Genomic DNA, 24,627 nt, shown 5'->3' on the forward strand with positions numbered 1-24,627 from the left:
TCTCTCTGCTTAAATCGCTTCCTATTGTGCTTAACCCAGCTCCCCGAACTCCCATCGGGCTATATGCCCCTTGAATTTTGTTGTCCTTCCAAAATTTACTTATTCTTTCTGCACATTTAACTACAAGTTCCGTCAGACCATCCCTCTGTACATGTGTCCTCCTTATTGCTTGTTCCGCCTCACCTTTCTCTACCACACACTTAAGATTCCAGAACCATGTAGTCCCCACCTGTCCTTTATTCTTCATCTCGCTATCCTCTCTTGCATTCTGGATCCCTGCCCCCTGCAAATTTAGTTTAAAACCTTCCCCCCCCCCCCCCCCGAGAAGCACTGGCAAACTTTCCTGCAAGAATGTTAGTACTGCTACAGTTCAGGTGTAAACTGTCTCATCGGAACAGATCCCACCTTCCCTGGAACAAAGCCCAATTATCTAAAAACCTGAAGCCCTCCCTCCTGCACCATCCTCTCAGCCACGTATTAATCTATATAATCCTTCTGTTCCTTGCCTCACTCGCAAGTGGCACAGGTAGCAATCCTGAGATTGTTACCCTGGAGGTCCTGCCCTTCAGCTTCACATCTAACTCCCTGAACTCACTACGCAGGACCCCCTCACTCATCCTACCCATGTCGTTGGTCCCTACATGGATCACAACATTTGGGTTCTTGCCCCCCCCCTCGAGAATAAACCGCACCCAATCTGAGATATCCCGGACCCCGGCACCAGGGAGGCAACATACCATCCGAGACTTCCGATCTTCCCCACAAAATCTCCTATCCGCCCCCCTGACTGTAGAATCCCCTATCACTACCAGACGCAACCATCGTAGCTCGTCTGGGAACTCTGATGCTGCCTCAGCATCAGCTGATGCCGATTCTCCTGTGATCTTTAAGTTCTTGAGGCTGTTGCACTTTACATAGCTAGCCAGCCATCCATTACTAGCCTTAAACTCCTTTGTCTCACTCCTTCGTAAACGAACGAGATGCAAGGCGAGCAATGCTCAAACAACAAGTGCTGGAGAGAGACTGAGGATCTGTGAGATGGCGGGAGGCTACATAAGGTATGCCTACACATCACTTCATTCAGGTGGATTCAGCGTAGTGCTCGGCATGTAGCAAATTCAAGTTTTGCTTTTTGGAACTTCCTGGAATGTTTTTTTCAAATATTTTCTGTCTGGTTGGCTGCATCCCCGGATGCGGAACCTGCAGATACAGAGGGCCGACTGTACTGTGAATACCCATAAGAAAATGAATTTCAGGTAGTATATTATGACATATATGCAGTTTGATAATAAATTTACTTTGAACTTTTGGGAATACAAACCAGGATAGGACTTGCATGATGAGTGACAGGGCATTGAAGAATGTGGTAGAACTGAAGGATCGGTAAACGTAGATCCATAATTCTTTGGAACTGGCGTCACAAGTAGACAAGAGTATAAATTAGCATTAGGCACATTGGCCTTCATAAATCAATGCATTGAGTAAAGGAGTTGGGATGTTATGTTGAAATTATATAAGAGATTGGCAAAACCAAATTCGCAGTACTGTGCGCAGCTCTATGCACTGGAAACAAGTTAGCATTGCAGCACCTGTCACCTTGCACACTTGTCCTGCCTGTTACCTGTGCTCCTGCTTGTGGCCCAGGTGCTGGCTGAGTCTGCCGTGGGGGAGGAGGTGGAGGTCTGGTTATTACCACCCTGGCCGGAGAAGGTTGAAAGCCTGTCACCTGCTGCCCTGTTGGGAGGGGACAAAAATAAATGAGAAATGAAGTGCAGGGACTTGGGTGTAAGAAACTTTTGACCAAGTCACCTCACTCCAAGCAGTAATACCTCCCTACCTACAGCCCACAATAACCCTCCTGACAGACACGCTGATCTACAGCAATTATCTAGACAGACATACTTTACTGATCCCGAGGGAGATTGGGTTTTGTTATAGTCGCAACAACCAAGAATAGTGTAGAAATATAGCAAAATAAAACCATAAATAATTAAATAGTAAGTAAATTAACATCGTCCGGCAGATGTTAAAGGACCGCAGTCTCCTCAGGAAGTAGAGACTGCTCTGACCCTTCTTGTAGACAGCCTCAGTGTTCTTTATTGTCAATTCGTATCCCCAGGTATCTGTAATCCTCCACCATGTCCACACCGAACCCTTGGATGGAAACAGGGGTCATCGGTGCCTTAGCCCTCCTCAGGTCCACCACCAGCTCCTTAGTCTTTTTCACATTAAGCTGCAGATGATTCTGCTCACACCATGTGACAAAGTATCCCACCATAGCCCTGTACTCTGCCTCATCTCCCTTGCTGAAGCATCCAACTATGGCAGAGAAATCAGAAAACTTCTGAAGATGGCAAAACTCTGTGCAGTAGTTGAAGTCCAAGGTGTAGATGGTGAAGAGAAAGGGAGACAGGACAGTCCCCTGTGGAGCCCCAGTGCTGCTGACCACTCTGTCTGACACACAGTGTTGCAAGTGCACATGCTGTGGTCTGCCAGTCAGGTAATCAATAATCCATGACACCGGGGGAAGAATCCACCTGCATCACTGTCAGCTTCTCACCCAGCAGAGCAGGGCGGATGCTGTTGAACGCACTGGAGAAGTCAAAAAACATGACCCTCACAGTGCTCGCTGGCTTGTCCAGGTGGGCGTAGACACAGTTCAGCAGGTAGACGATGGCACCCTCAACTCCTAGTCGGGGCTGGTAGGTGAACTGGAGGGGGTCAAAGTGTGGCTGAACCATAGGCTGGTGCTGCTCTAGAACAAGTCTCTCCAGGGTCTTCATGATGTGGGAGGTCAATGCCACTGGTCTGTAGTCATTGGAGCGCAGCGTCTTCAGTACAGGGACGAAGCAGGACGTCTTCCACAGAACAGGAACCCTCTGGAGACTCAGGCTCAGGTTGAAGACATGGTGAAGTACCCCACATAGCTGGGGGGCACAGGCTTTGAGCACCCTGGGGCTGACACCATCTGGGCCTGCAGCCTTGCTTGGGTGGAGACGTTTCAGCTGTCTTCTCAGCTGTTCAGCTGTGAAGCCCACTGTGGTGGTTTCAGGTGTGGGAGGGGTGTAGTCATGAGAGCAGGGTGGGGGCTGTGAGGAGGGGTAGGAGGGGAGAGTGGAGTATGAGTTATCATACCTGAACCAACAAGAAACCCAGATCTCGCCACAACAGCGAGGTAATAACAAACCTGTCTTTCCTGGCAATACAGAGTATAAACTACTTTAAGAACATAGACATTCAACACAAAAACAGACACATCAAACTTCTATTTAAACTAATCCTAAGAAAGAAAATCTGTGGGAACTCATGGTGAGCCACAACTGTTAATGGTTTGGGCTGAAACCCTGCATGTTAATCCTATAATTTTATTCTCCCAGATCCTCACCAATTAAGCCGCAGGTTGGATGTAGAAGCTTTAAAGAGGGTGCAGAGGAGACTTACCAAGATGCAGCCTATTTTAAAGTGCATGTCTTATAAGGATAGACTGAGTGAGCTAGGGCTTTTCCCTCAGGAGCAAAGGAGAATGAGAGGTGACATGATCGAGGTGGATATGTTGATAAGAGGCATAGATAGAGTGTAAATCATGAAGATGAGAAAGTCTGCAGAAATCCAGAGCAACACACACAAAATGCTGGAGGAACTCAACAGGTCAGGCGGCATCTATGGAAATGAATAAAGTCAATATTTCAAGCCGAAACCCCACTTCAGGACAGAAAGGGAAGAAGACTCCAGAATAAAAAGGTGGGGGAGGGGGAAGGAGGATAGCTAGAAGGCAAGTAAAGCAGGTGGGTGAGCAAGATACAGGGCTGGAGAAGAAGGAACCTGATAGGAAAGGAGAGTGGTTCATAGGGGAAAGGAAAGAAGCGGAAGTCCCAGTGAGAGGTGTTAGGCAGGTGAGAAGAGGTAAGAGGCAAGAGTGGTGAATGGAAGATGGGAGGGGAGGGGAGGGGGAGGAGGGGGAAAAAAAAAATCGGAAGAGAAATCAAAATCCATGCCATCAGGTTGGCGGTTCCCAAACGGAAGATAAGGTGTTGGTCTTCCACCATGAGGGTAGACTCATCCTGGCACAATAGGGTACCACGGATTGACAAATCAGAATGGAAATCAGAATTAAAATGTTCAGTCATCAGTAAGTTCTGCTTTTGGCAGATGGAGCAGAAGTGCTCAATGAAGTGGTCCCCTAATTTCCCACAGGTCTTAACAATGTAGAGGAGCTTGCATCTGGAGAACCAGACACAATAGACAACCCCAGCAGATTTGCAGGTAAAGTGTTGCCTCAGCTTAAAGGACTGCTTTGGGCACCGAGTGGAGGTGAGAGAGAAGAAAAATGGGGCAGGTGTAGCACTTAGGCCACTTGTAGGGATACAGTGACACTAAAAGTTTATTAACCCTAAAACTAGATAGAGAACCCAATTAAATAACACAAAAAACATTACACTTGCTTATCTATTTATTAAGAAAAATGATCCAGTATTACTTGTATTTGTTAGAAAAAGTATGTGAACCTTTGCTTTCAGTAACTGGTGTGACCCCGTTTCATAAACATTAACTTCAACTGGATGTTTCCAATAACTGTTATCAGTTCTGCTCATTGGCTTGGAGGAATTTCAGGCCATTCCTGCTGATAAAACCGCTTCAACTCTTGGAGGTTGGTGGGCTTCCTTGCGTGAACTACTTACTTCAAGTCCTACAACATTTCTTTCAGATCATTGTCTTGTTGCATTATCCAACTTCTTCAGGTGACCAACTGCTACCCTGATATTCTCCTGTAAAATGTCTTGCTACAATTTTGAATTCATTGTTCCCTCAACGATTGCAAGCTGTCCAGGCCCTGAGGCAGCAAAGCAGCCACAAACCATGCTTCTTCCTTCATTTGCTTCACAATTGGGATAAGGTTTTGGTGTTGATGTACAGTGCCCCTTTTTTCTCCAAACATAGCAATGTGTATTTCTGCCAAAACATTCAACTTTTGTCTCATCTGTCCACACAACACTGTCCCAGAAGTGGTGTGAACATCCAGGTGGTCTTTTGCAAACTTGAGACGTGCAGTAACTTTTTTTTGGAGAGCAGTGGTATCCTTCCATGAATATCATTCTTATTCACTATTTTTCTTATAGTGGACACATGAACAGAGACTTTTAACAAGTTCTGGTGATTTCTGCAGGTCTTTTGCTGTTACCCTTGGGTTCTTTTTCACCTGGTTTGGCATTGCACATTGTGCTCTTGGTGTGATCTTTGCAGGATGCCTCTAGGGAGAGCAGCAACAGTACTGAGTTCTCTCCATTTGTAGACAATTTCTCTTACTGTGGACTAAGAACACGCAGCTCTTTAGAAATGCTTTTGTAGCTTTTTCCAGCTTCATGCATCTCTACAAGTCTTCCAAGGTCCTCTGAAAGTTGTTTTGATCGAGGCATGGTGCACATAAACAGATTTTTCTTGAGAAGTGCAGGCACTGACTTTGTTTGTCTTTTTTATAGAGCAGGGCACTTCCACAGCCCGCACCTTCGATCTCATCTCATTGATTGGAACACCCGACTCCAAATAGCTCTTGTAGAAGGCATTACCGCAGAGATTCACATACTTTTTCCAAAAAAAATATCATCATTGGATAATTTTTTCAATAAATGAATGAAAAAGTATAATGTTTTTTGTGTTATTTAATTAATTGGGTTCTCTTTATCTAATGTAGGACTTGTGTGAAGATCTGATCACATTTTAGGTCATACTTATGAAGAAATAGAGAACATGCTACAGGGTTCACAAATTTTTAACACCAGACTTTTTAGCCTGCCCGGGGGGGGGGAGGGAGGGCAGAGAGATTAGTGGGGACTGACAAATGAACAAGGGAATCCCAGAGGGAGCAATCCCTGTGGAAATCAGAGGTGTTGGGGTGGCGGGGTAAGATATGTTTAGTGGTAGGATCTCTTTGGAGATCACAGAATTTGTGGAGGGAGACAAAGTGGACAGCCAGCACTTTTCTCCCAGAGCGGAAATGGCTAATAAAGGAGGGCATCATTTTAAGGTATTAGACAGAGTATGAGGAGGGGATGAATATCAGAGGTGAGTGTTTTCTTTAAAAACACTGAGTGTGGTAGGTGCGTGGAACGCATTGCTGGAGGTGGCGGTAGGGCAGATACATTCCAGACATTTAAGAGACTCTTAAACAGGCACATGGCTAAAAGAAAAATGGAGGACTAGATGGGAGTAAAGCACTGGATTCATCTCAGAGTAGGTTAAAAGTTCAGTACAACAATGTGAGCTGTAGGGACTGTACTATGCTGTTCTGTTCTATGATCTGTGTGTATACTGGGGCACAAGATGAAGTGCAAAGTTCTTAATTATGGTATTCCCAAGATCTCTCCCTGGCCGGGACACGTAATGCCAAACACAAGGAAACTGTTTTGATATTTATGCGTGTTAAATCTCCTTGCCCTATCCTTCAAAATTGCCCTTGGACAAAAAAAAACACAATTACTCTTTCACAAGAATTATGACATGCTCTATAATTACTTCCTGCTTCATTATGCAATGCAAATTCATGGATCCCACATCTCTCTCCACGAGCCCTAGAGCTATTTACATTAACATTTTACAGTGTAATTTTAATGCCCATGCTGTGCAAGTTACATAATGTGTGCATGCAAGAGGCGGCCAGTCAGCCCACTGGCTCTCTCTCTCTCTCTCTCTCCCCCCAGTTGAACCCACTTCCCAGTTTCTTTCCCTATTACCCAGAACTGCTTCTCTGTTACTTTGAAAATTACTGCAGTATTTGATTCCCAACCTGACAATGTGAAACCACTTTTCTCAAATTCCTCTATCAATTAATTGGACCCTATTACACAGTTGAGAGACAGTTAGAACCTTTGTCTCAGAGTAGAATGTTAAATACTATAGGATATGCATTTAAATTGAGAGGAAGGAAATTTAAAGAAGTGTGAGGCACTTCCAATGCACTGCCAAGTGTAGCGGTAGCAGATATGATATTGATGTTTAAGAGGCTGTTAGAGGTGAATGCTCAGGGAACAGAGGAATTTTGATCATGTGTAGGCAGAAAAGATTATGTCTAATTTTGGTATCATGGGCCAAAGGAAACACAAGTTTCAACCCAAAACATTGACAATTTTATTTTCTCCACAGATGCCACATGATCTACTAAACTTGCCCCAGCACACAGCTGTTGGCCAGAGGACTGCTTTGTATACTGTACTATTGTATCACCCTATCAGAGTTAAAATATTTCTCCAACCATGCTACATCATCAAATCCCCTCATTCACTTCAAAAACTTCCAGTATGTTGACATTACTGCATGTACCTCCCTCCCTAGTATAGGTGCTTGATTTGGAGTATTGTGAGTCCCATATCCAAGGAAGGATATTCTAGCATTAGTGGGTCCAGAGGAAGGTTACAAGAATAATCCTGGGAAAGGAAGGGTTAAGGTATGAAAAACGTTTGATGGCTCTGGGCCACTACACACTGGAGTGGCAGGGGGATCTGACTGAAATCTATCATATATTGAAGAGCATGGAGAGGATGTTTCCATTAGTGGGATAATCTAGGACCAGAGGGCACAGCCTCAGAATACAAAGATACCTCTAGAAGAGAGAGAAGAAGGAATCTCTTAAACAGAGAATGGTGAATTTATGGAATTCATTGCCACAACTGGCTGTTGAGGTCAAGTCATTTTTTTGACATATTTAAAACAGAGGTCGATAGTTTCTCGATTAGTAAAGGCGTCAAAGGTTTTGGGGGGGGGGAGGCAGAAGATTGGGGTTGAGGGATAATAAATCAGCCAAAACAGCATGACAGAGCAGACTCAATGGGCTGAATGGCCTAATTCTGCTCCAATGTCTTATGGTAGCCATAAGATGTCAATGTCAGTAGGTCCCTAAAACTGGACTGAGATTGACAAAAGGACTGCTTGGTTTCTACTCATTTACAGAGGCGTGGGGATGCTCGACCATACCTGAGCTTGCTCCGGCTGCTGCCATGGCTTGCTGGGTGATCTGGTGCATGATGGTCTGCATGAATTCAGTTGACATCCCTGGAATCTGGATATGCGGCATCCCACCTGACAGCAAAAATGGAGGACGTGGGGTTTAGAGATCACTACGTGCTTGCTGCCAGATCACAATTACAATTTAGAGATAAGCAAAAAGTAGTAAAACGATGCAAAGATAGTGCAAAAAGTAGCGCTGAGGTGACAATCACAGAAGAGGTAGAATGAGAAGCCCAAGAACACAGGAGCACCACCAGGAAGGGGATGTGAAAGAGCAACAAAAGATTATGCCTTCAAACGGTGCTACCCATCAGTAAGGACCCAGTCACTCAGGACATGATTTCCTCATTGCTACCATCAGGGAGGAGCTATAGGAGCTTGAGTTTTAGGAACAGCTTCTTCCCCTCTGCCATCTGAGTTCTGAAAGGACAATGAACCAACCCATGAACAGCACTTCACTATTTTTCCCTTATTTTTGTCCTACTATTTTTAAATATAATTCCTTATTGTAAATTATAGGGGTTTTTTTTTTTTAGGTATTGCACCGTACTACTGCTTCAAAACAGCAAATTTCACGACATGTACCAGTGAACCTGATTCTGATTCTGACTGATAACAGTGGGGAAGAAGCCATTCTGGGAGCGAGTGTAAAGGACTTGACACATCTTGCAGAGGTAGCATTACGATCAGCTAAATGGCATTACCTGGCCCAGAGGTCCCTGTGGCAGAAGAGGCTGTTGTAGAAGAATTACCCTGTGTGGCGGAATCTGTCAAAGAATGAATGAGTAAGAAGGTTGTAGTCGCAAACTGCTACACACGGCTGAAACTGTGAAGTTTGACAATAGATCAGATTCAATGAGAAGGGCAGGTTTATCACATACATTGAGAATAATGCACACATGTCCAAAAGAACCCTGTTAATCCAACACACTCAGGACTTGGGGGTGCCAGACAAGCAGATCTTCTGGAATATTGAAAATTATTAAAATGAATTCTCCAACATAATTTCAATTTTTGAGTTGTACATGGTAAAAACAATGTTTAGCGAAAATAAGGACCATAGTAACTGAGGCCTCATGTGAACCGAGGGCTCACTGGCTCAGAGGCAAGAATGGAAACAGTGCCCCATTGGCTCAGAAGCAAGCAGGGGAGTGGCATCCCATTGGCTCAGAAGCAAGCAGGGCAATGGGGCCCTGTGGGGTTCAAAAGTATGGCAAAGCAGGACTGAAGGAAGGCAAAACAGCAGTTCAAAGGGAGAACGAAGGCCACACTGATTAAGAACTGGGCTTCATTGATTCAGAAAGGAGTGCTGGAACCAGCACCCTGCTTGGTACAAGGGAACATAACTGGACCCCCATGAGTCAGAAGAGAGTCAAACTGTCAGGATTTTCAAACAGTTGGAAAGCAGAGTGCTGAAGATTCTCTGTGCCATGTCAGTGGCTCTCCAAGAGCAGTCAGGTATGAACCCATATGAAGATACTTTAGATGGTGGTCATTTCAACGTCACTAGAGATCCACCCATCAGATGGCAGACCACCTGCTCTCCCACCCCTCCCCAGGACAGGGATTCAACACAACTAGAGAGTTCTCTGGACGCACCTCCTTGTAGGTTCATCTGCATCATGACGACGGGCTCCATTGTTTGGTGAGTGATGCGAATGACCCGGGGGTGGGAGCCCTGGCTCTGGCTCTGCTGCCCCTGGTTCTCTGGGGCCTCCTGCGTCTCAGCACCTGATGACTGTGTGGGGGGAACAGTGCCAGAGGCTGCTGGGGCTGGTGACTGCCCCTCAGCATTGTGTTGCGCTCGGTTGCCATTGGTTGTCATGGTGACCGTCGTTCCGACATTGATCTGCTGGAAGGAGGAAGAGCTGAAATTTTAGTATCAGAGGAGATGGCGAGGGGTTGGGGGAAGGTGCAGAACAGACTGCACGTGTACAACCCACCCCCAACTATGGAGGCATGCTACTGTAATCTTTACACTGGCAGGGACACGTACAGGTAGAGGTTGGCCACCTCAGACCATAAAGTGAACAGAGACTTCTTTACTCAAGGAGATCATTAACCACTCCACTTGATTGAGAAATAGTAAGTAAGTTTGCAGGTGACGCTAAAAGTGGTGGGAGTTTTGGACAGTGAAGGTTATCCAAGATTACAACAGATCAACTAATCCCGTGGGCTGAGGAAAGGCAGACAGCATTTTAAAAAGATAAGTAAGAGTTTTTGCCTTCGATCTTGCAAGACGAACCACAGCAGAACTTGTGCAGGAAATGTTAGGGCTCTGGGGAGTATCAGAGCAGTTAGCTAGTTCCTTGAAAGTGATGACCCAGGTAGACAGGGTTGTGAAAGTAGCACTTGACACAGTGGCTGTGATCGGTCAGAATACTGAGCACAGGAGTTTGCACATCCTGATATACAAGACACTGACAAAGGTTCATTTGGAGTACTGCGTGCAGTTCTTGTGTCCCTGCTATAGGGAGAATGTTGTCAAACTAGAGAAGGCACAGAAAGGATTTACAAGGATGCTACCGAGACCGGAGGAGACTGGATGGGCTGGAACGTAGGAAGCTGAGGGTGACGTTAGAGACTTATAAAATCACGCACAGGGTGAACAGCTAAGGTTTTCTCCACAGGGTATCAGAAAGGCCTAATATAAAAAGGGAAAAATGTAAACAAGGCCTGAGGGGCAACTTCTTCACACAGAGGGTAGTGGGTATGTGGAATGAGTTACCCAAGCAGGTGGCAGAGGCAGGTACAGTACTGTGCAAATGTCTTAGGCACATACATGTAGCTAGGGTGCCTAAGCTATTTGCAAAGTATTCTATTCATAGTAACCTGGAGCAGAGAGCAAGTTCGTAAATTTAGCGGGAGTGAAGTATACTGGGAATGGCGAGGGTGGAATACTGCAAGAGGGATGTGGGACAGGTGGCAGAGGAAGATTGCCAGGCATGAGGGGTGACATCGGTGCAGACACACCCAGCCCTGAGACATGAGGCAAGGTCATTTGATTCCAAACAATTGGTTTAGTGATCATGACAGAATGTCTTTCTGGTGTTTCCATCCCCTTTTTCCCTCTCCCTGACCCTTTCCCACTCTCAGTCCCACAATGGAGTCACGTATCTGAATCAGGTCTATCGTCACTCACATATGTCATGAAATTTGCTTTTTTTTTTTGCAGCTGCAGTACAGTGCAATAGATAAAACTACAGTACAGTACAAAAGTCTTAGGCGTCCTTTAAAAAAGGCATTTAGACAAGTATATAGATAGGAAAGGTTTAGGGAGATGAGTGAAACACAGGCAAATGGGGCCAACTCAGGTAGGCATGGATGAACTGGAATAGGAATAATAGAGTCATAGGTACCGGGATACACTGAAAAGTTTGTCCTGCATACTGCTCATAGCAATCAGATCACTGCCCAATGCACTGAGGCACAACAAAGTAAAGCAATAACAGAATGCAGAATTAGGTGTAACAGGGTAGAGCACTGGCTGAATGGCAGGGGGCAAAGAGTGGGAATAAAGGGGTCGTTTCCGCTTGGCTGCCAGTGACTGGAGGTGTTCCACAGGGGTCGGTGTTGGATGATGGAATTAATGGCTTTGAGGCCAAACTTGTGGATGACATGAAGATAGGTGGAAGAGCAGGTAGTGTTGAGGAAGGGAGTCTACCGAAGGCCTTGAGACGCATTGGGAGAATGGGCAAAGTAGTGATAGATGGAATAGAATAATGTACAGACATGCAATTTGGGAGAAGGAATAAAGATGCAGACTATTTTCTAAATGGGAAGAAAAATCTAAATTCAAAGGTACAAAAGAAATTGGGAGTCCTCGTCCAAAATTCCTTAAAACTTGCAGGTTGAGTGCAATATTAGCATTAATTTCAAGAGGACTAGAATATAAAAAAAGGGATGTAATGCTGAGGCTTCAGAAGGCATTGGTCAGAGTGCACTTTGGAGTATCCTGAGCAGTTTTGGGCCACTAATTAAAGAAAAGATGTGCTAGCATTGGAGAAGATGCACAGGAGGTTCACAAAAATGATTCCGGGAATGAAAGGTTATAAGGAGTATGAGAAGCATTTGGTGGTCTAAGCCTGTACTAACTGGAGTTTAGAAGAATGGGGGGGGGGGGGGGGGGAGATCTTATTGAAACCTATCAGTTATTGAAAGGCCTAAATAGAGTGGATGCAGAGAGGATTTTTTTCTATAGTGGGAGAGTCTAGGATCTGAGGGCACAGCTTCAAAGGGGACGTCCATTTACAACAGAAATGAGGAGGAATTTCTTTAGCCAGGAGGAGGCAGTGAATCTGTGCCATAGATGGCTGTGAAGGTCAAGTCATTGGGTATATTTAAAACAGAAGTTAATAGGATCTTGATTAGTCAGGGTGTCACAGGTTACAGGGAGGAGGCAGGAGAATGGGGTTGAGAGACATAAAAAAAAATCAGCCAAAATGGAATGGTGGAGCAGATTCAATGCTGAATGGCCAAATTCTGCTTATAGCTACAGAGGAAGTGCAGTGCAGATAAACAATAAGGTGCAAGATCACAACAGGGGACCTTGTGAGGTGAAGAGTCATTGCACTAGGGAACTACTTATTAGTCTGATAATAAACTGTCCTTGAGCCTGGCGGTATGTGCTATCAGGCTTTTGTAGCTTCTACCCAATGGGAGAGGGGAGAAGAGAATGTCTGGGATGAGTGAGGCATTTGATTATGCACACTGCTTTGCTGAGTCCATAGAGGAGAGGCTGTTATCCGTAATGTGCTGAGTGTATCCACATCTACAGTTTATTGTTCTCACACGCAGAGCATTTGTCGTACCAAAATGTGATGTATTGGAAAAATGTGGTAGGGGTGGACAGGAAAAAATTTCTGGAGTTTAGCCAAAGAATCCATTTCTGTGCTAATTAACTGCATGACTATATTGTACTTGACAGATCAATTGTGAATTTCTGTTAGTCTATTCCCAACAGTGCAATCCTGGTCCTGGTGTGAGACACAGATAGGAAGATCCACACCACCTGATACCCATCACCCCCTCCACAGACAGGTCTCCCAAGTGTGGTAACTCACCTGAATGGGCAGGGCCTGCTGCAACACCACGGGTGAGGCGTAGTGGGACATCGGCCTCACCACGTGTAGGTGGCGAGGGGTGCTGGCCGCTAGGTTGCACCGGAGATCAGACAGGGCCACAAAGGTGTTGCCCAGAAAACGAAGGGCTTCTCCCACCAGATTGATGATCCTTTGGTCTTCTTCCCTGCTCTCTGTCTGTTGGAAGGAAAGGCGTGGGAAAGCCCACTGATAAGTACATAACTTGTACTAACAATTATTCCCTGGTTTCTGTATCTGGGTGTTGCTCTTCCAAGAACCGGGGACAGCGTACAAACTCCTTACAGGCAACGGCAGAAATGAACCTGGGTCATTGGCATTGTAATTACACTAACTACATTGCTGCCCCTTTCTAGTGAAAACCCCTTTCATACAGCAGGAAGCTAACTACAGACCCAGTAACTGAGCAATAAGATTCATAACCTTCAAAATCAAATGGGCCACGTATGGGAGTTTAGGAAACCACTGTTTGGGTGTTAGAAGTACAGTCCAAGGGAAGCAAACACTGACTCTGTTACCAGCTTTCTGTTACCAAAAAGAGTTAGTGCCTGCAGGTGCCAAAGAGGGGGAACAAAGATTAGATATGATCTCTTCCATAAGCTGGAACGAGGAGCAAGATGTTCCCATGTTCTGGAACATTCTCTGCCTGGCTGAATAGGTCTTAAAATGGGAAACAGACAAGGAATGAAACAACCTAGAGCTGCAGCAAGTTACACAGCCTCATCAAGAGCAGCTCAGCTCGGAGAATCATTGGCTCTTCAGCTCACTTATCCGTGCTGGTCAAAACAAAGATAACCAGCCTGACCTCATCTTCCAGCACAAGGTTCATCACCCAGCAGGTCCCAAATCTCCATCTATCCGCAAATTAATCTAAAATATGACGAGAGGTACTGCCTTCACCACCCTTTCACACAATTTGCTTCATACCCCTCAGTCAAAAGATTTTCCTCATCACTCCTCGAAGATCCATGCTTCCAGGTCTATGACCATGAGACATCGGAGCAGAATTAGGCCATTCAACCCATTGAGTCTGCTCCACCATTCCATCATGGCTGTTTTATTATCCCTCTCAACCCTATTCTCCTGCCTATTTCCTGTAACATTACAGATGCCCTTACTAACCAGGAACCTATCAATCTTAAATATACCCAATGACCTGGCCTCCACACCCTCCGGTGGAAATTAATTCCAGATTTACCATCCTCTGGCCAAAGAAATTCCTCATCTCTGTTCTAAAGGGACACGCCTATATTCTGAGGCAACAACCTCAAGAACTAGACTCACCCCACATTGGAAACATCCTCTCAATGCCAACTCTATTTAGACCTTTCAAAATTCAATAGTTTCAATGATTCTTCTTAACTCCAGTGAGTAAAGGCCCAGAGCCATCAAACGCTACTCATTCACTCCTCTTTAACTCTTCTATGCACCCATAAGAATTTTACAGTACTTATTAAGCCTCCTTACTTTCCCAAAACAGAACATTTCTACCATATCTCATAGTATAATATTCCAGTACAGGTAACATAAACCTCTGTCCCTTCTTTCACCTCAATGGGACAAGCCTGCTGCAGCTGACAGGTGATCAGGAATGGACTTTCCACATATTTCTTCTAATAAATTGAATGGAACTGTACCCAGTACTCAGGCATTGGGCTAACTAATCTTGTTTACAGTTCTTGTATAACCTTCCTACTTTTATATTTATGCCACATATAATAACAGAAAGCATTCAGTATGCCATTTTAAACTACCTGTTACCTTTACCTGTGGGTGTATGTAACAAGATCCCCTTGTTTCACAACATGACTCAATATCCTCCCGTTAACGGTATCTTGCCTGGTCTTGCTTCAGCCTCCTGAATGCTTTGCTCTTTGCACTTGGTCGGCTCCTCAACAATACTGTTGCTAATCTACTTGTCCTGATTCCCCACAACTCTGACCTCCTTTGTGTCCAGAATCATCTATACACGATCTATCCTAGATGGAGAATTCCCATGATTGAAACTTGTCACTTTAGTTCCAAATGGTCAACTAATACCCTGTCCCTCTACCAAGAACGTTAGGGGAAATTTGAATGAGTGACATTTGCAGAAGTAGTTGCGCTGAGGATGGTGGGTGGGGATGGGGGGGGGGGGTGGGAGTGTAGAGGGTTACCAATCTTTTGGCGTACATTGTTGTTGTAGTCTGCAGTAGTGGCTGTGCTCAAGATCTCCTGGTACCTCTGCACGAAGGGCTGCAGCCTCGACTCCACTCGCTGCAGCTCCATCAGGACCTCGAGATACTCTGTGGGGGATGGGTGACTGAAATAGAACAAGGGTCAAGTTAGAACACAAACTTCGACACAGCCTGCCTGTTCAGGTCATGCCCTCCCTTCCTGACAATTACAAAGGTTCTAAGGTCATTCTAAGAGCATGCATTTACAATAATTCCCTGTTCCAAATACTTAGCTCGAATTCTTTGCCTGCAAATGCTTTCTACTTAAGCTCTAAAGATAATGATCATGCTGTAAGTTGATATTCATCACTGTTTCCCAAGGCATTTTAAAACATTTACCATGTTAATATTATCAGTCTTCAACACCTAGAATCAACAAAGGCTTGCATTCTTTGTAATCAAATTGCTGACCTGAAAATTCAACTGTCATCTCCATAGACTTTCTGTGCACTGAACACTAACATCTTCGGACAAGAGAAAATCTGCAGATACTGCATTGCATGAATATTTTCAGTTAATTTCATTCCCCCCAACGAAGTTGAGTTCCTTGATGTCAGGAAGCATCCCACAACTAGAGTCAGAGGGAGCTACAGCACAAAAACAGGCCCTTTGGCCCATCTAGTCTATGCCGAACAAATTAAACTGCTTATTCCTATCAACCTGCACCAGGACCATAGCTCTCCGTACCCCGCTCATTCATGTACTTAAATGTTAAAAATTGAATCTGCATCCACCACTTCCTTGAGCAGCCTGTTCCACACTCTCACCACTCTCCGAGTGAAGAATTTCCCCCGCAGGATCCCCTTAAATATTTCAGCTTTCATCCTTAACCTGTGACCCCTATGTGACTCAATGGAAAAAAGCCTGTTCACATTTACCCTGTCTGAACCCCTCATAATTTTGTATATCTCAATCAAATCTCCCCTCACCTGTGCTCCAGTCCTAACCTATTCAATCTTTCCCTAATACTCAGGTGGTCTTTACCGGTGTATTAAGAGATTTGTAATGGCACTGTGGATTAGTGATCTATTGGACTACCTAGGTTGAAAAGGTTGAAAAAATCTTGCAGGAACACCACTCTGTACAAGGAATGGTGCTTACACTGAATGCATAGTAACAGCTTGGGCACATCACAATTTGGAAGCAGTCTTCCAACAAGCAAAGAGTTGCAGGGAAATATTAGCTTTATATTGCTATAATGTGTATCAAAACATAAATGAAATGCGTCCTTTGCGTCAAATCAAATCAGCAAAGATTGTGCGGGGTAAGTGGCTTCATGCTTCCAGACCCAACAGGGCAACGAAGGCAAGGTTAGGAGGGAAGGAAGTGCTGGGCTCAGGGAAGGAGGGGATGCAGACCATTGCCAGGAGCAACAGGGGTGAAGTGAATTTTGGGACCTAGAGCAGAGCTGACAGCTATAAGATTCAAGATTGTTAATTGTCATTCTTCAGTATACAGGTGTAAAGGAAGAACAAAATGATTGTTACTCTGGATCTGATGCAGCACAGAAAACACAATAAGCATACAGAACATAGTAAATAAATAGAAATAAAAAAGCAGCCCTTTAACAAAATACACAAGTAACTGTTATATACATAGACTCATTGTACGCACATAAGGTGACGCCATCCTTCAACTACAGAGCTAAGCAGAAGACTACAGTCTCCAATATTGCTGCTCAGGTGGTCAAAACAAAGCAATTCAAAAGACAATCAACTAATTTTGTTAACTTAAGATCAACACACAAAGAGGGAACAAGGAGGTAACCCTCACTGGTGGAGATGTCTTGCACCAGCCACAGCTGGGATTTTAAAAGCATATCAACTATCAGAGAGATTGCCAGGTAACCATAACCGCTTACAATCATAAGTCAGGCAAACAGAGATTCCACAACGAAGGACTGGAGGCAGCCTGTCCTGGAGTTGAAGGGTGAGGAAGGGGCCCGTTTTGCTGTTGCTGTCTTGTTTTGTTCAGCTTATGTTGTGTGTTCAGTGTTGTACATTGTGGGCATGCTGTGTTGATGCAGCAAGAGCAGCAGTACTAGTGAGCTTCCCCCAACAGATCCTTGGGTATGTTGGCTGCAACACAAACAATGCACTTCACTGTATAGTTTGATGTAACTATGATAAATAAATGTATATCTGAATAAAAAGATCTTCAATCTGTGCTACCTGTCAAGAGATCCTATGGAGTTTATGATAGCAGGGCCTAGTTTTGAGAAGGAACTACTGAGGATAGGGTGGTGTTCTTTGGAGCAAAGGGAGACTGAGGGAAAATTTAATCAAAATGCCTCAATAATTTGAACAGATAGAGCCTATTCCCTCGAGAGAGAAGATTAATCAAGCACTTGGATAATTTGAACACGGAACACACATTCCTCTCAACAGAGATGGAAGATTAGTGAGGTGCTGTATAATTTGAATAAGGAAGGCATATTCCTCAAAGCAGGTAGGTTAATTAAACAGAAATGTAGTTTTACTATCAAAAAAAATTTGCTGGGAGAGCTCAGTAGGTTGAGCAACACCTTGGAGGAAATGACAGGAACTGTTGATGCTTCAGGCTGAGATTGGAATGTAGAGAGGATGCGACTGATTTAAAGGAAAGTAGAAGTGCAGTAAAACCAGAGGAGGGGTAGTGATAGAGGTCACCACGGAACTCTTGTCAAAGAGAGCAGCAAAACTTTAACATCGACATGGCTTGAAGAGACTTCAGATGGAGTAGTAAAATGGAGACAGCAGATTGCAGATGCTGGAATCTACAATCCAGGGCAAAAGCACAACAAAGGTACAGAAATTGTGAATTTAAGGTAATTGGTATAGAATGGAGGTTAGTACAGACAATCACTGGATGTTGTTAAGGATTCAGTACACACACCAAGGCAAGATGTTGAAGCAGGAGCCATTGAAAATATGCTTGGCAAACACATTATCTGTAATCTACAAGGCCAAGACTCAAAAGTAATATAGTAAAGATTATTCTTTCTCAGGGCAACTTAAGACACAATGAACTTAATGACCAGGCAGCATCTATGAAAAAAAGTAGAGATGACGTTTTGAGAAAGGTTTCGTCCCAAAATGTCGACTACTTTTTTCCATAGATGCTAGCTGGCCTGCTGACTTCCTCCAGCATTTTGTGTGTGTTGCTCGGATTTCCAGCATCTGCAGATTTTCTCTTGCTTGGAACTTAATGACTGCCTCCTTGGTTATAGTATTAATGTCCATGATTGCAGTTCCCATAAAATTGCAACTTTCATTAAATCATCAAGGCTTTTGTCCAAGAAACCCTTCAATCAGTTAGACAAACTGAAAATGTTCCTTTCAGTGAAGATTCTGTGTTTCCCATCATAATAGTGTAAAATTGATTCAGTATGTACTCCAAACACAAGGGCAGCACCATAGATCCAAACTTACGTGAAATAGATTGCACAAAATAGGTATCCATTCTTTCCAGAACAAAAGCACAATTTGGACATTTAGAAAGATTTAAATTTAATTACAGTGCAACAATACACACACTTTGGCTCAGCAATGTGGTAAATGACCTGATAAAATGTTGGTTAGGTGTCGAGAGCCAGTCAGTATGGTGGCCAAGGGGCAGGTGCTGGCCAGGGCAGTACCAAGGGGTAAAGATTGTCCAGAATGCCTTGCGCATTCTTCAGCTAGCACTTCAAAATCCCTTTCATCCACGCAACTGGGCTGACCCACTTAACATCTCATTAGTCAGCAGCTCCAACGTTGCAATCAACTGAGATCATGGCCTCAAGACCCCACAGAGGAGAGTCAAACATCCAACTAACTTGAAGCCAAGAAGCTCATCAGTGTGCAAGGTGACACTCATGAGTGTCATGAACTACAGTACTCCTCTGGAGTTCTTTATATATGGCGTAAACAGAAGAAACCCCCAAAGAATCCTATATGTAAACTGGTTGACACATTTGGTTTGCACTTACTTGGGCCCAGGGGGAGCTTCCTCGGTCTGGGTAGTTGCCGATGACAAGCCCACGCTCGGCTCAGTGCCCTCCGAGGTGCTTGTGCCTTCCTCAGCAGTCCCTTCAGCCAGGGTTTCTGGAGGGTGATTTGCCGGGGCCGTTTGAGGCTCTGTGCCGGACGTCTCCATGGTGTCCCCAGAAACTGGTGCGCTTGGAGGTGTGGGTTCTCCCACCAAATCCGTAGCATCTGCTGGGCTCTGTGCTGACTCCTGAGGCGTGCCATTTGCTTGACCCTGGGAAAGATTTCAAACAACGTTGGGGAGTTACTAGTTGAAACTAACAAGTGGAATGGACAACACCGGTCAGCTGGTTCAGCTATTTAAATTCTACAAGATTTCACTTTCAATTTAGCAGGTGGAGCAGCATCTGTGCTGATGCAGCATTTCAACCTGAAATATCAACAACTCCTTTCCTCCCTAATAAGCTGCTTGACCCATTGAGTTCCTCCAGTAGATTGTTGCTCCAGATTTCAACGTCTTCCTCTCTGTTCAACCAACTTGTCTTATCTCCCTATCAATCCATTTACTGGCCAATCCATACAAGGTGTTCCCCAGGTTATAAACATCTGATTCATGGACACCAGTTGCATACAATGAGCGTTCGGGAGACTGGTGGGATGATTTGTATCTTCTACTGGGTGGGAACTGAACATTCACACTGATCTGAACATATGCCTTCTCTCTACATCCATCTCCTGAACCACAACAGTCAGGGGCTGGGTAGAGCCAAGCACAGTTGGATGTGCTGAGCAGACTCCTTGCTCACTCACTGACTCAGGAGGCCAGGTGACAGCCATTCTTCCCATGCTTGCTTGCTCTCTTACCACTGTTTCTGTGACCCTCTCCCACACAACTGTCTATTCATTTCACATTACCAACACTTCTCAGAAAAGGAGCCAGTAAAGGAATTGTTTATACTTCTTATAAAATGACCGCAGACCTCAAATGTCATCAATCTTTCAGGCGTCATTCTTTCTCTATTTCTCATTCATCACTGACGCTGCTTAACCTGAAGAGTATTTCCAATCACACCCTTCTAGTGACAAACCTGTGCCATCAAACATATTGGATCAAGCGGCATGCAGAGCCGCCCAACTATAGTAAAAAGATACACAATCATCATCTCTATTGCCTAGTGAAACAGTGAATGAATTTTTACAACCCGAGAGCAGAAAAATATTTTCACAGGAAATGTCTCACGCTGGCTTGACACCAGCTAGATGGTTATCAGAACAAATGACACTGGATAATACATTTTAAAATCCTCACAGCCCTGCTGTAAACATCAATATTTGGATAGTTAACCATTACAGTAACAATCCTATTTAGAAATTACTATTTACTATTTCTCTATTGCCATTTTAGAAAGATCAACACATTATTTTTGAACAAGTTTTCTAAAATACTTCATTTAATTCAAACTCTTTTATACTTTCATTAAAACAATAAATACAGATAACTAAGTAACAACACTCAACACACACAAAATGCTGGTGGAACACAGCAGGCCAGGTAGCATCTACAGGAAGAAGTACAATCGACGTTTTGGGCTGACACCCTTTATCAGGCCTGAAACATTGACAATGCTTCTTCCTATAGATGCTGCCTGGCCTGCTGCATTCCACTAGCATTTTGTGTGTGTTGCTTGAATTTCCAGCATCTGCAGATTTCCTCGTGTTTGCGTTTTTAAACACTCATCTTTTTCCTTTTAAAAGTCTATAATTGTTGTTACTAATCCACTAATCAATGATAATCTCAGCTCAAAATTACCATAAGTTCGTAAGTGAAGTTAGGCCATTCAGCCTATTGATCTTATTGCACCATTCCATCTTAGCTGATTTACTATTCCTCTCAACCCCATTCTCCCGCCTTCTCTCTGTAACCTTTGATGCCCTGACTAAACAAGAACCTATCAACCTCTGTTTTAAATATACCCAATAACTGCCTCCACTACTGTCTGTGGCAATGAATCCCCACAAATTTGCTATCTTCTGGCTAAAGAAATTCCTTGTCATCTCTGTTCTAAGCAGATGTCCCACTACTCTGAGGCTACGTCCTCTGGTCCAAGACACCCCCCACCCTCCACGATATATAACAGCCCCTCTGTGTCCACTCTACCTAGGACCACAGACATGAAAAGCTCCTCATGCATTAACCTTTACATTCCCAGAGTCATTCTTTTGAATGTCCCTTGGCCCCTCTCTGATACTTGCACATCTTTTCTTAGAAAAGGGGCCCAAACTGCTCAAAATACTCCAAATGCAGACTAAACAAAGCCTCATAAGCCTCAGCATTACATCCCATCAGGGTCTTATTATCCTTGCAGTTTCTTAATTGTACCCACAAGGAATCTACATCTTCCGATCCTACATCACTCTACTGCAGAGCTTATAAAAAGTTTTATGCTTTATTGTTTTACAACAGTGGACATGATCTGACATTTTGTTTGATACTGATCAACAGAAAAAGACTCTTTCATGTCAAGGTGTAAAGGATCTCTACAAAGTGATCTAAATTAATTACAAATATAAAACATAAAATAATTGCCTAAGTATTCACCCCCTTCAAGTCAGTATTTAGTAGATGCACCTTTGGCAGCAATTACAACCTTAACTCCATGTGGATAGGTCTCTTTCAGCTTTGCACACCTAGACACTGGAATTTTTCCCCATTCCTTTTTACAAAACTACTTAAGCTCTGTCAGAATTCAAGGGGTTTGTGAGTGAACAGCCCTTTTCCAATTCAGCCACAAATTCTCAATTGGATTGAGGTCTGGACTCTGATTTGGCCACTCCAGGACATGAACTTTGTTTATTTTTAAGCTATTCCTGTGTAGCTTTGGCTTTATGCTTGGGGTCATTGTCTTATTAGAAAACAAATCTTCTTCTAAGTGACAGTTCTCTTGCAGGCTGCGTCAGGATTTTCTTCAAGGTTTCCATGTATTTTTGTGCATTCGTTTTACTCTCTACCTTCACAAGCCTTCCAGGGCCTGCTGCCATGAAGCATTCCTACAGCATGATGCAGCCACCGCCATGCTTCACGGTAGGGATGGTGTGTTTTTGATGATGTGCACCGTGTGGCTTACATCAAAAAGTGTTTTGTCTGATGGCCAAAAAGCTCAATTTTGGATTCATCAGGCCATACACCCATTCTCCAGCAGATTTCAGTCTCTCACATGCCTTCTAGCAAACTCTAGCTGAGATTTCACATTGAGCTTTTACAACACTGGCTTTCTCTTTGCCACTCTCCCATTCTGTGACTGGTGAAGCACCCAGGCAACAGCTGTTATATGCACAGTCTTTCTCATCTCCACCACTGAAGCTTGTAACTCTTCCAGAGTTGCCAAAGGTGTTTTGGTGGCTTCTCGTACTAGTCCCCTTATTGCACGGTCACTCAAGTTTTTGCAGAGGGCTTGCTCTAGGCAGATTTACAACTGAGCCATATTCTTTCCAGTTCTTGATGATTGACAAATGTACTCCAAGGGATATTCAGTTACTTGGAAGTTTTCTTAATCTATCTCCTGACTTGTACTTTTCATTAACCTTTTTTGCAGAGTTGCTTGGAGTGTTCTTATGTCTTCATGGTGGAGTTTTTGCCGGGATACTGACTCAACAACAGTTGGACCTTCCAGATATAGGTATATAAAGGATTTCCCACTCAGGATCAATAATGTGTTTATTATTATTACTTTTACTACAATCAATTGCACACAGGTCTCCAAAAACATATCTCCATTTAACTAATTATGTGACTTCAAAAACCAATTGGCTACCAGTTATGATTTAGTGTGTCATATTAAGAGGGGGGGGGGGGGTGAATACTTATGCAATCAATTATTTTGTGTTTTATATTTGTAATTAATTTAAATTACTTTGTAGAGATCTGTTTTCACTTTGATCAACAGAAAAAGACTCTTTCATGTCAGTGTCAAAAAAGCCAAATTAATTGCACTGTGATTCAATATTGTAAAACAATAAAACATGAAGACTTCCAAGGCAGGTGCATACCTTTTATAGGCACTGTATAAACCATGGCAAGCGAGATATTTTTTTCAGATTGTTGCCAATTTGGGCACATGCTTTCAAAAAAGTTTGCCACTCCTGATCCAGGATAAAGGGCTTTTGATTGTCTGGAGACGTTCTTGAAGTACAGAAGCCATCTACTGGGGTGAAATTAATTGGCTTTCAAAATTGAGGATGGGCAACAAACAAGTGAAACTTAGTAAAGTGCTTTTCCCATTCACACCACTGAATATAATATAATAAGAGTTGACGTGGATAGGCTTTTTCCATTGAGAGTAGCGGAGATTCAAACAAGAGGACATAAGTTGAGAGTTAGGGGGCAAAAGTTTAGAGGTAACATGAGGGGGAATTTCTTTACTGAGAGAGTGGTAGCTGTGTGGAACAAGCTTCCAGTAGAAATGGTAGAGACATGTTCGATATTGTCATTTAAAGTAAAATTGGATAGGTATATGGACAGGAAAGGAATGGAGGGTTATGGGCTGAGTGCAGGTCAGTGGGATTAGGCAAGAGTAAGCGTTCGGCATGGACTAGAAGGGCTGAGATGGCCTGTTGCCGTGCTGTAATTGTTATATGGTTAGGATGAAAATAGAAAAAGGTGCCACTGTAAAGTAGCAGGTAACTTGACTCAATTATAGCTCAGGCCGTCAGAGTTTTGTGTTCAATTCTGGTGTCCTCTGTAAGGGGTCCGTACGCCTTCCCTGTGCAATGTGTCCGTTTTCTCTGGTTGTTTGGGTTTCCATAAGACATATGAGCAGAATTATGCCATTTGGCCCATCAAGTCTGCTCTGCCATTCAATCATGGCTGATCCTTTTCCCCCTCCTCAACCCCACTCCCTGGACTTCACCCCATAACCTTTGATGCCCTGGGCATCAAGAACCAAGCAAGCTCTGCCTTAAATACACCCAACTACCTGGCCTTCACAGTTGCCTGTGGTAACAAATTCATCACCCTCTGGCTAAAGAAATTTCTCCACATCTCAGTTTTAAATGGATGCCCCTCTATCCTGAGGCTATGCCCTCTTGCCTTGGATTCCCCACCATGGGAATTTTTCTTGGAACACTCTGCCATGGTGCACCACCTCTCTCTCAAAAAATCGATTTCCGAGATATTGTATGTAATTTGCAGGCATCAGTGAGCCGCTATCAATATGCGGGAGACTCCCAGAACTTCCGGGAGAGGTGGGATGTCTGCATTGTAAAGATAGGTTGATGCCAATTAGGATGATTGTGATGTACTGGTGTTCCTGCTGCGGAGAGCTGTTTGTGGAGAGAGCTTGTTTCCGGGTTGCAGGGTTTTACTTCTGG

The 24,627-nt window shown here is 43.9% G+C and overlaps 1 protein-coding gene across 7 annotated transcripts in view; it reads right to left on the reverse strand.

Annotated features, from left to right (window-relative positions):
• LOC132394578 (large proline-rich protein BAG6-like) overlaps window positions 1–24,627 on the reverse strand; it is a 113,867-nt gene that overhangs the window by 31,089 nt on the left and 58,151 nt on the right. For 3 of the 7 annotated variants that reach the window (XM_059970889.1, XM_059970888.1, XM_059970884.1), the window contains 7 exons: window positions 19,263–19,534; window positions 15,270–15,399; window positions 13,062–13,286; window positions 9,598–9,850; window positions 8,703–8,765; window positions 7,966–8,070; window positions 1,622–1,734 (listed from right to left, as the gene is read on the reverse strand). In XM_059970889.1, coding sequence (XP_059826872.1) covers window positions 1,622–1,734; window positions 7,966–8,070; window positions 8,703–8,765; window positions 9,598–9,850; window positions 13,062–13,286; window positions 15,270–15,399; window positions 19,263–19,534 — 1,161 coding nt within the window. The remainder of the gene's footprint in view (window positions 1–1,621; window positions 1,735–7,965; window positions 8,071–8,702; window positions 8,766–9,597; window positions 9,851–13,061; window positions 13,287–15,269; window positions 15,400–19,262; window positions 19,535–24,627) is intronic. The other 4 variants (XM_059970890.1, XM_059970887.1, XM_059970886.1 and 1 more) reach the window with 3 other exon arrangements.

The sequence above is a fragment of the Hypanus sabinus genome, chromosome 5 (assembly GCF_030144855.1).
Source record: "Hypanus sabinus isolate sHypSab1 chromosome 5, sHypSab1.hap1, whole genome shotgun sequence".
NCBI lineage: Eukaryota > Metazoa > Chordata > Chondrichthyes > Myliobatiformes > Dasyatidae > Hypanus > Hypanus sabinus.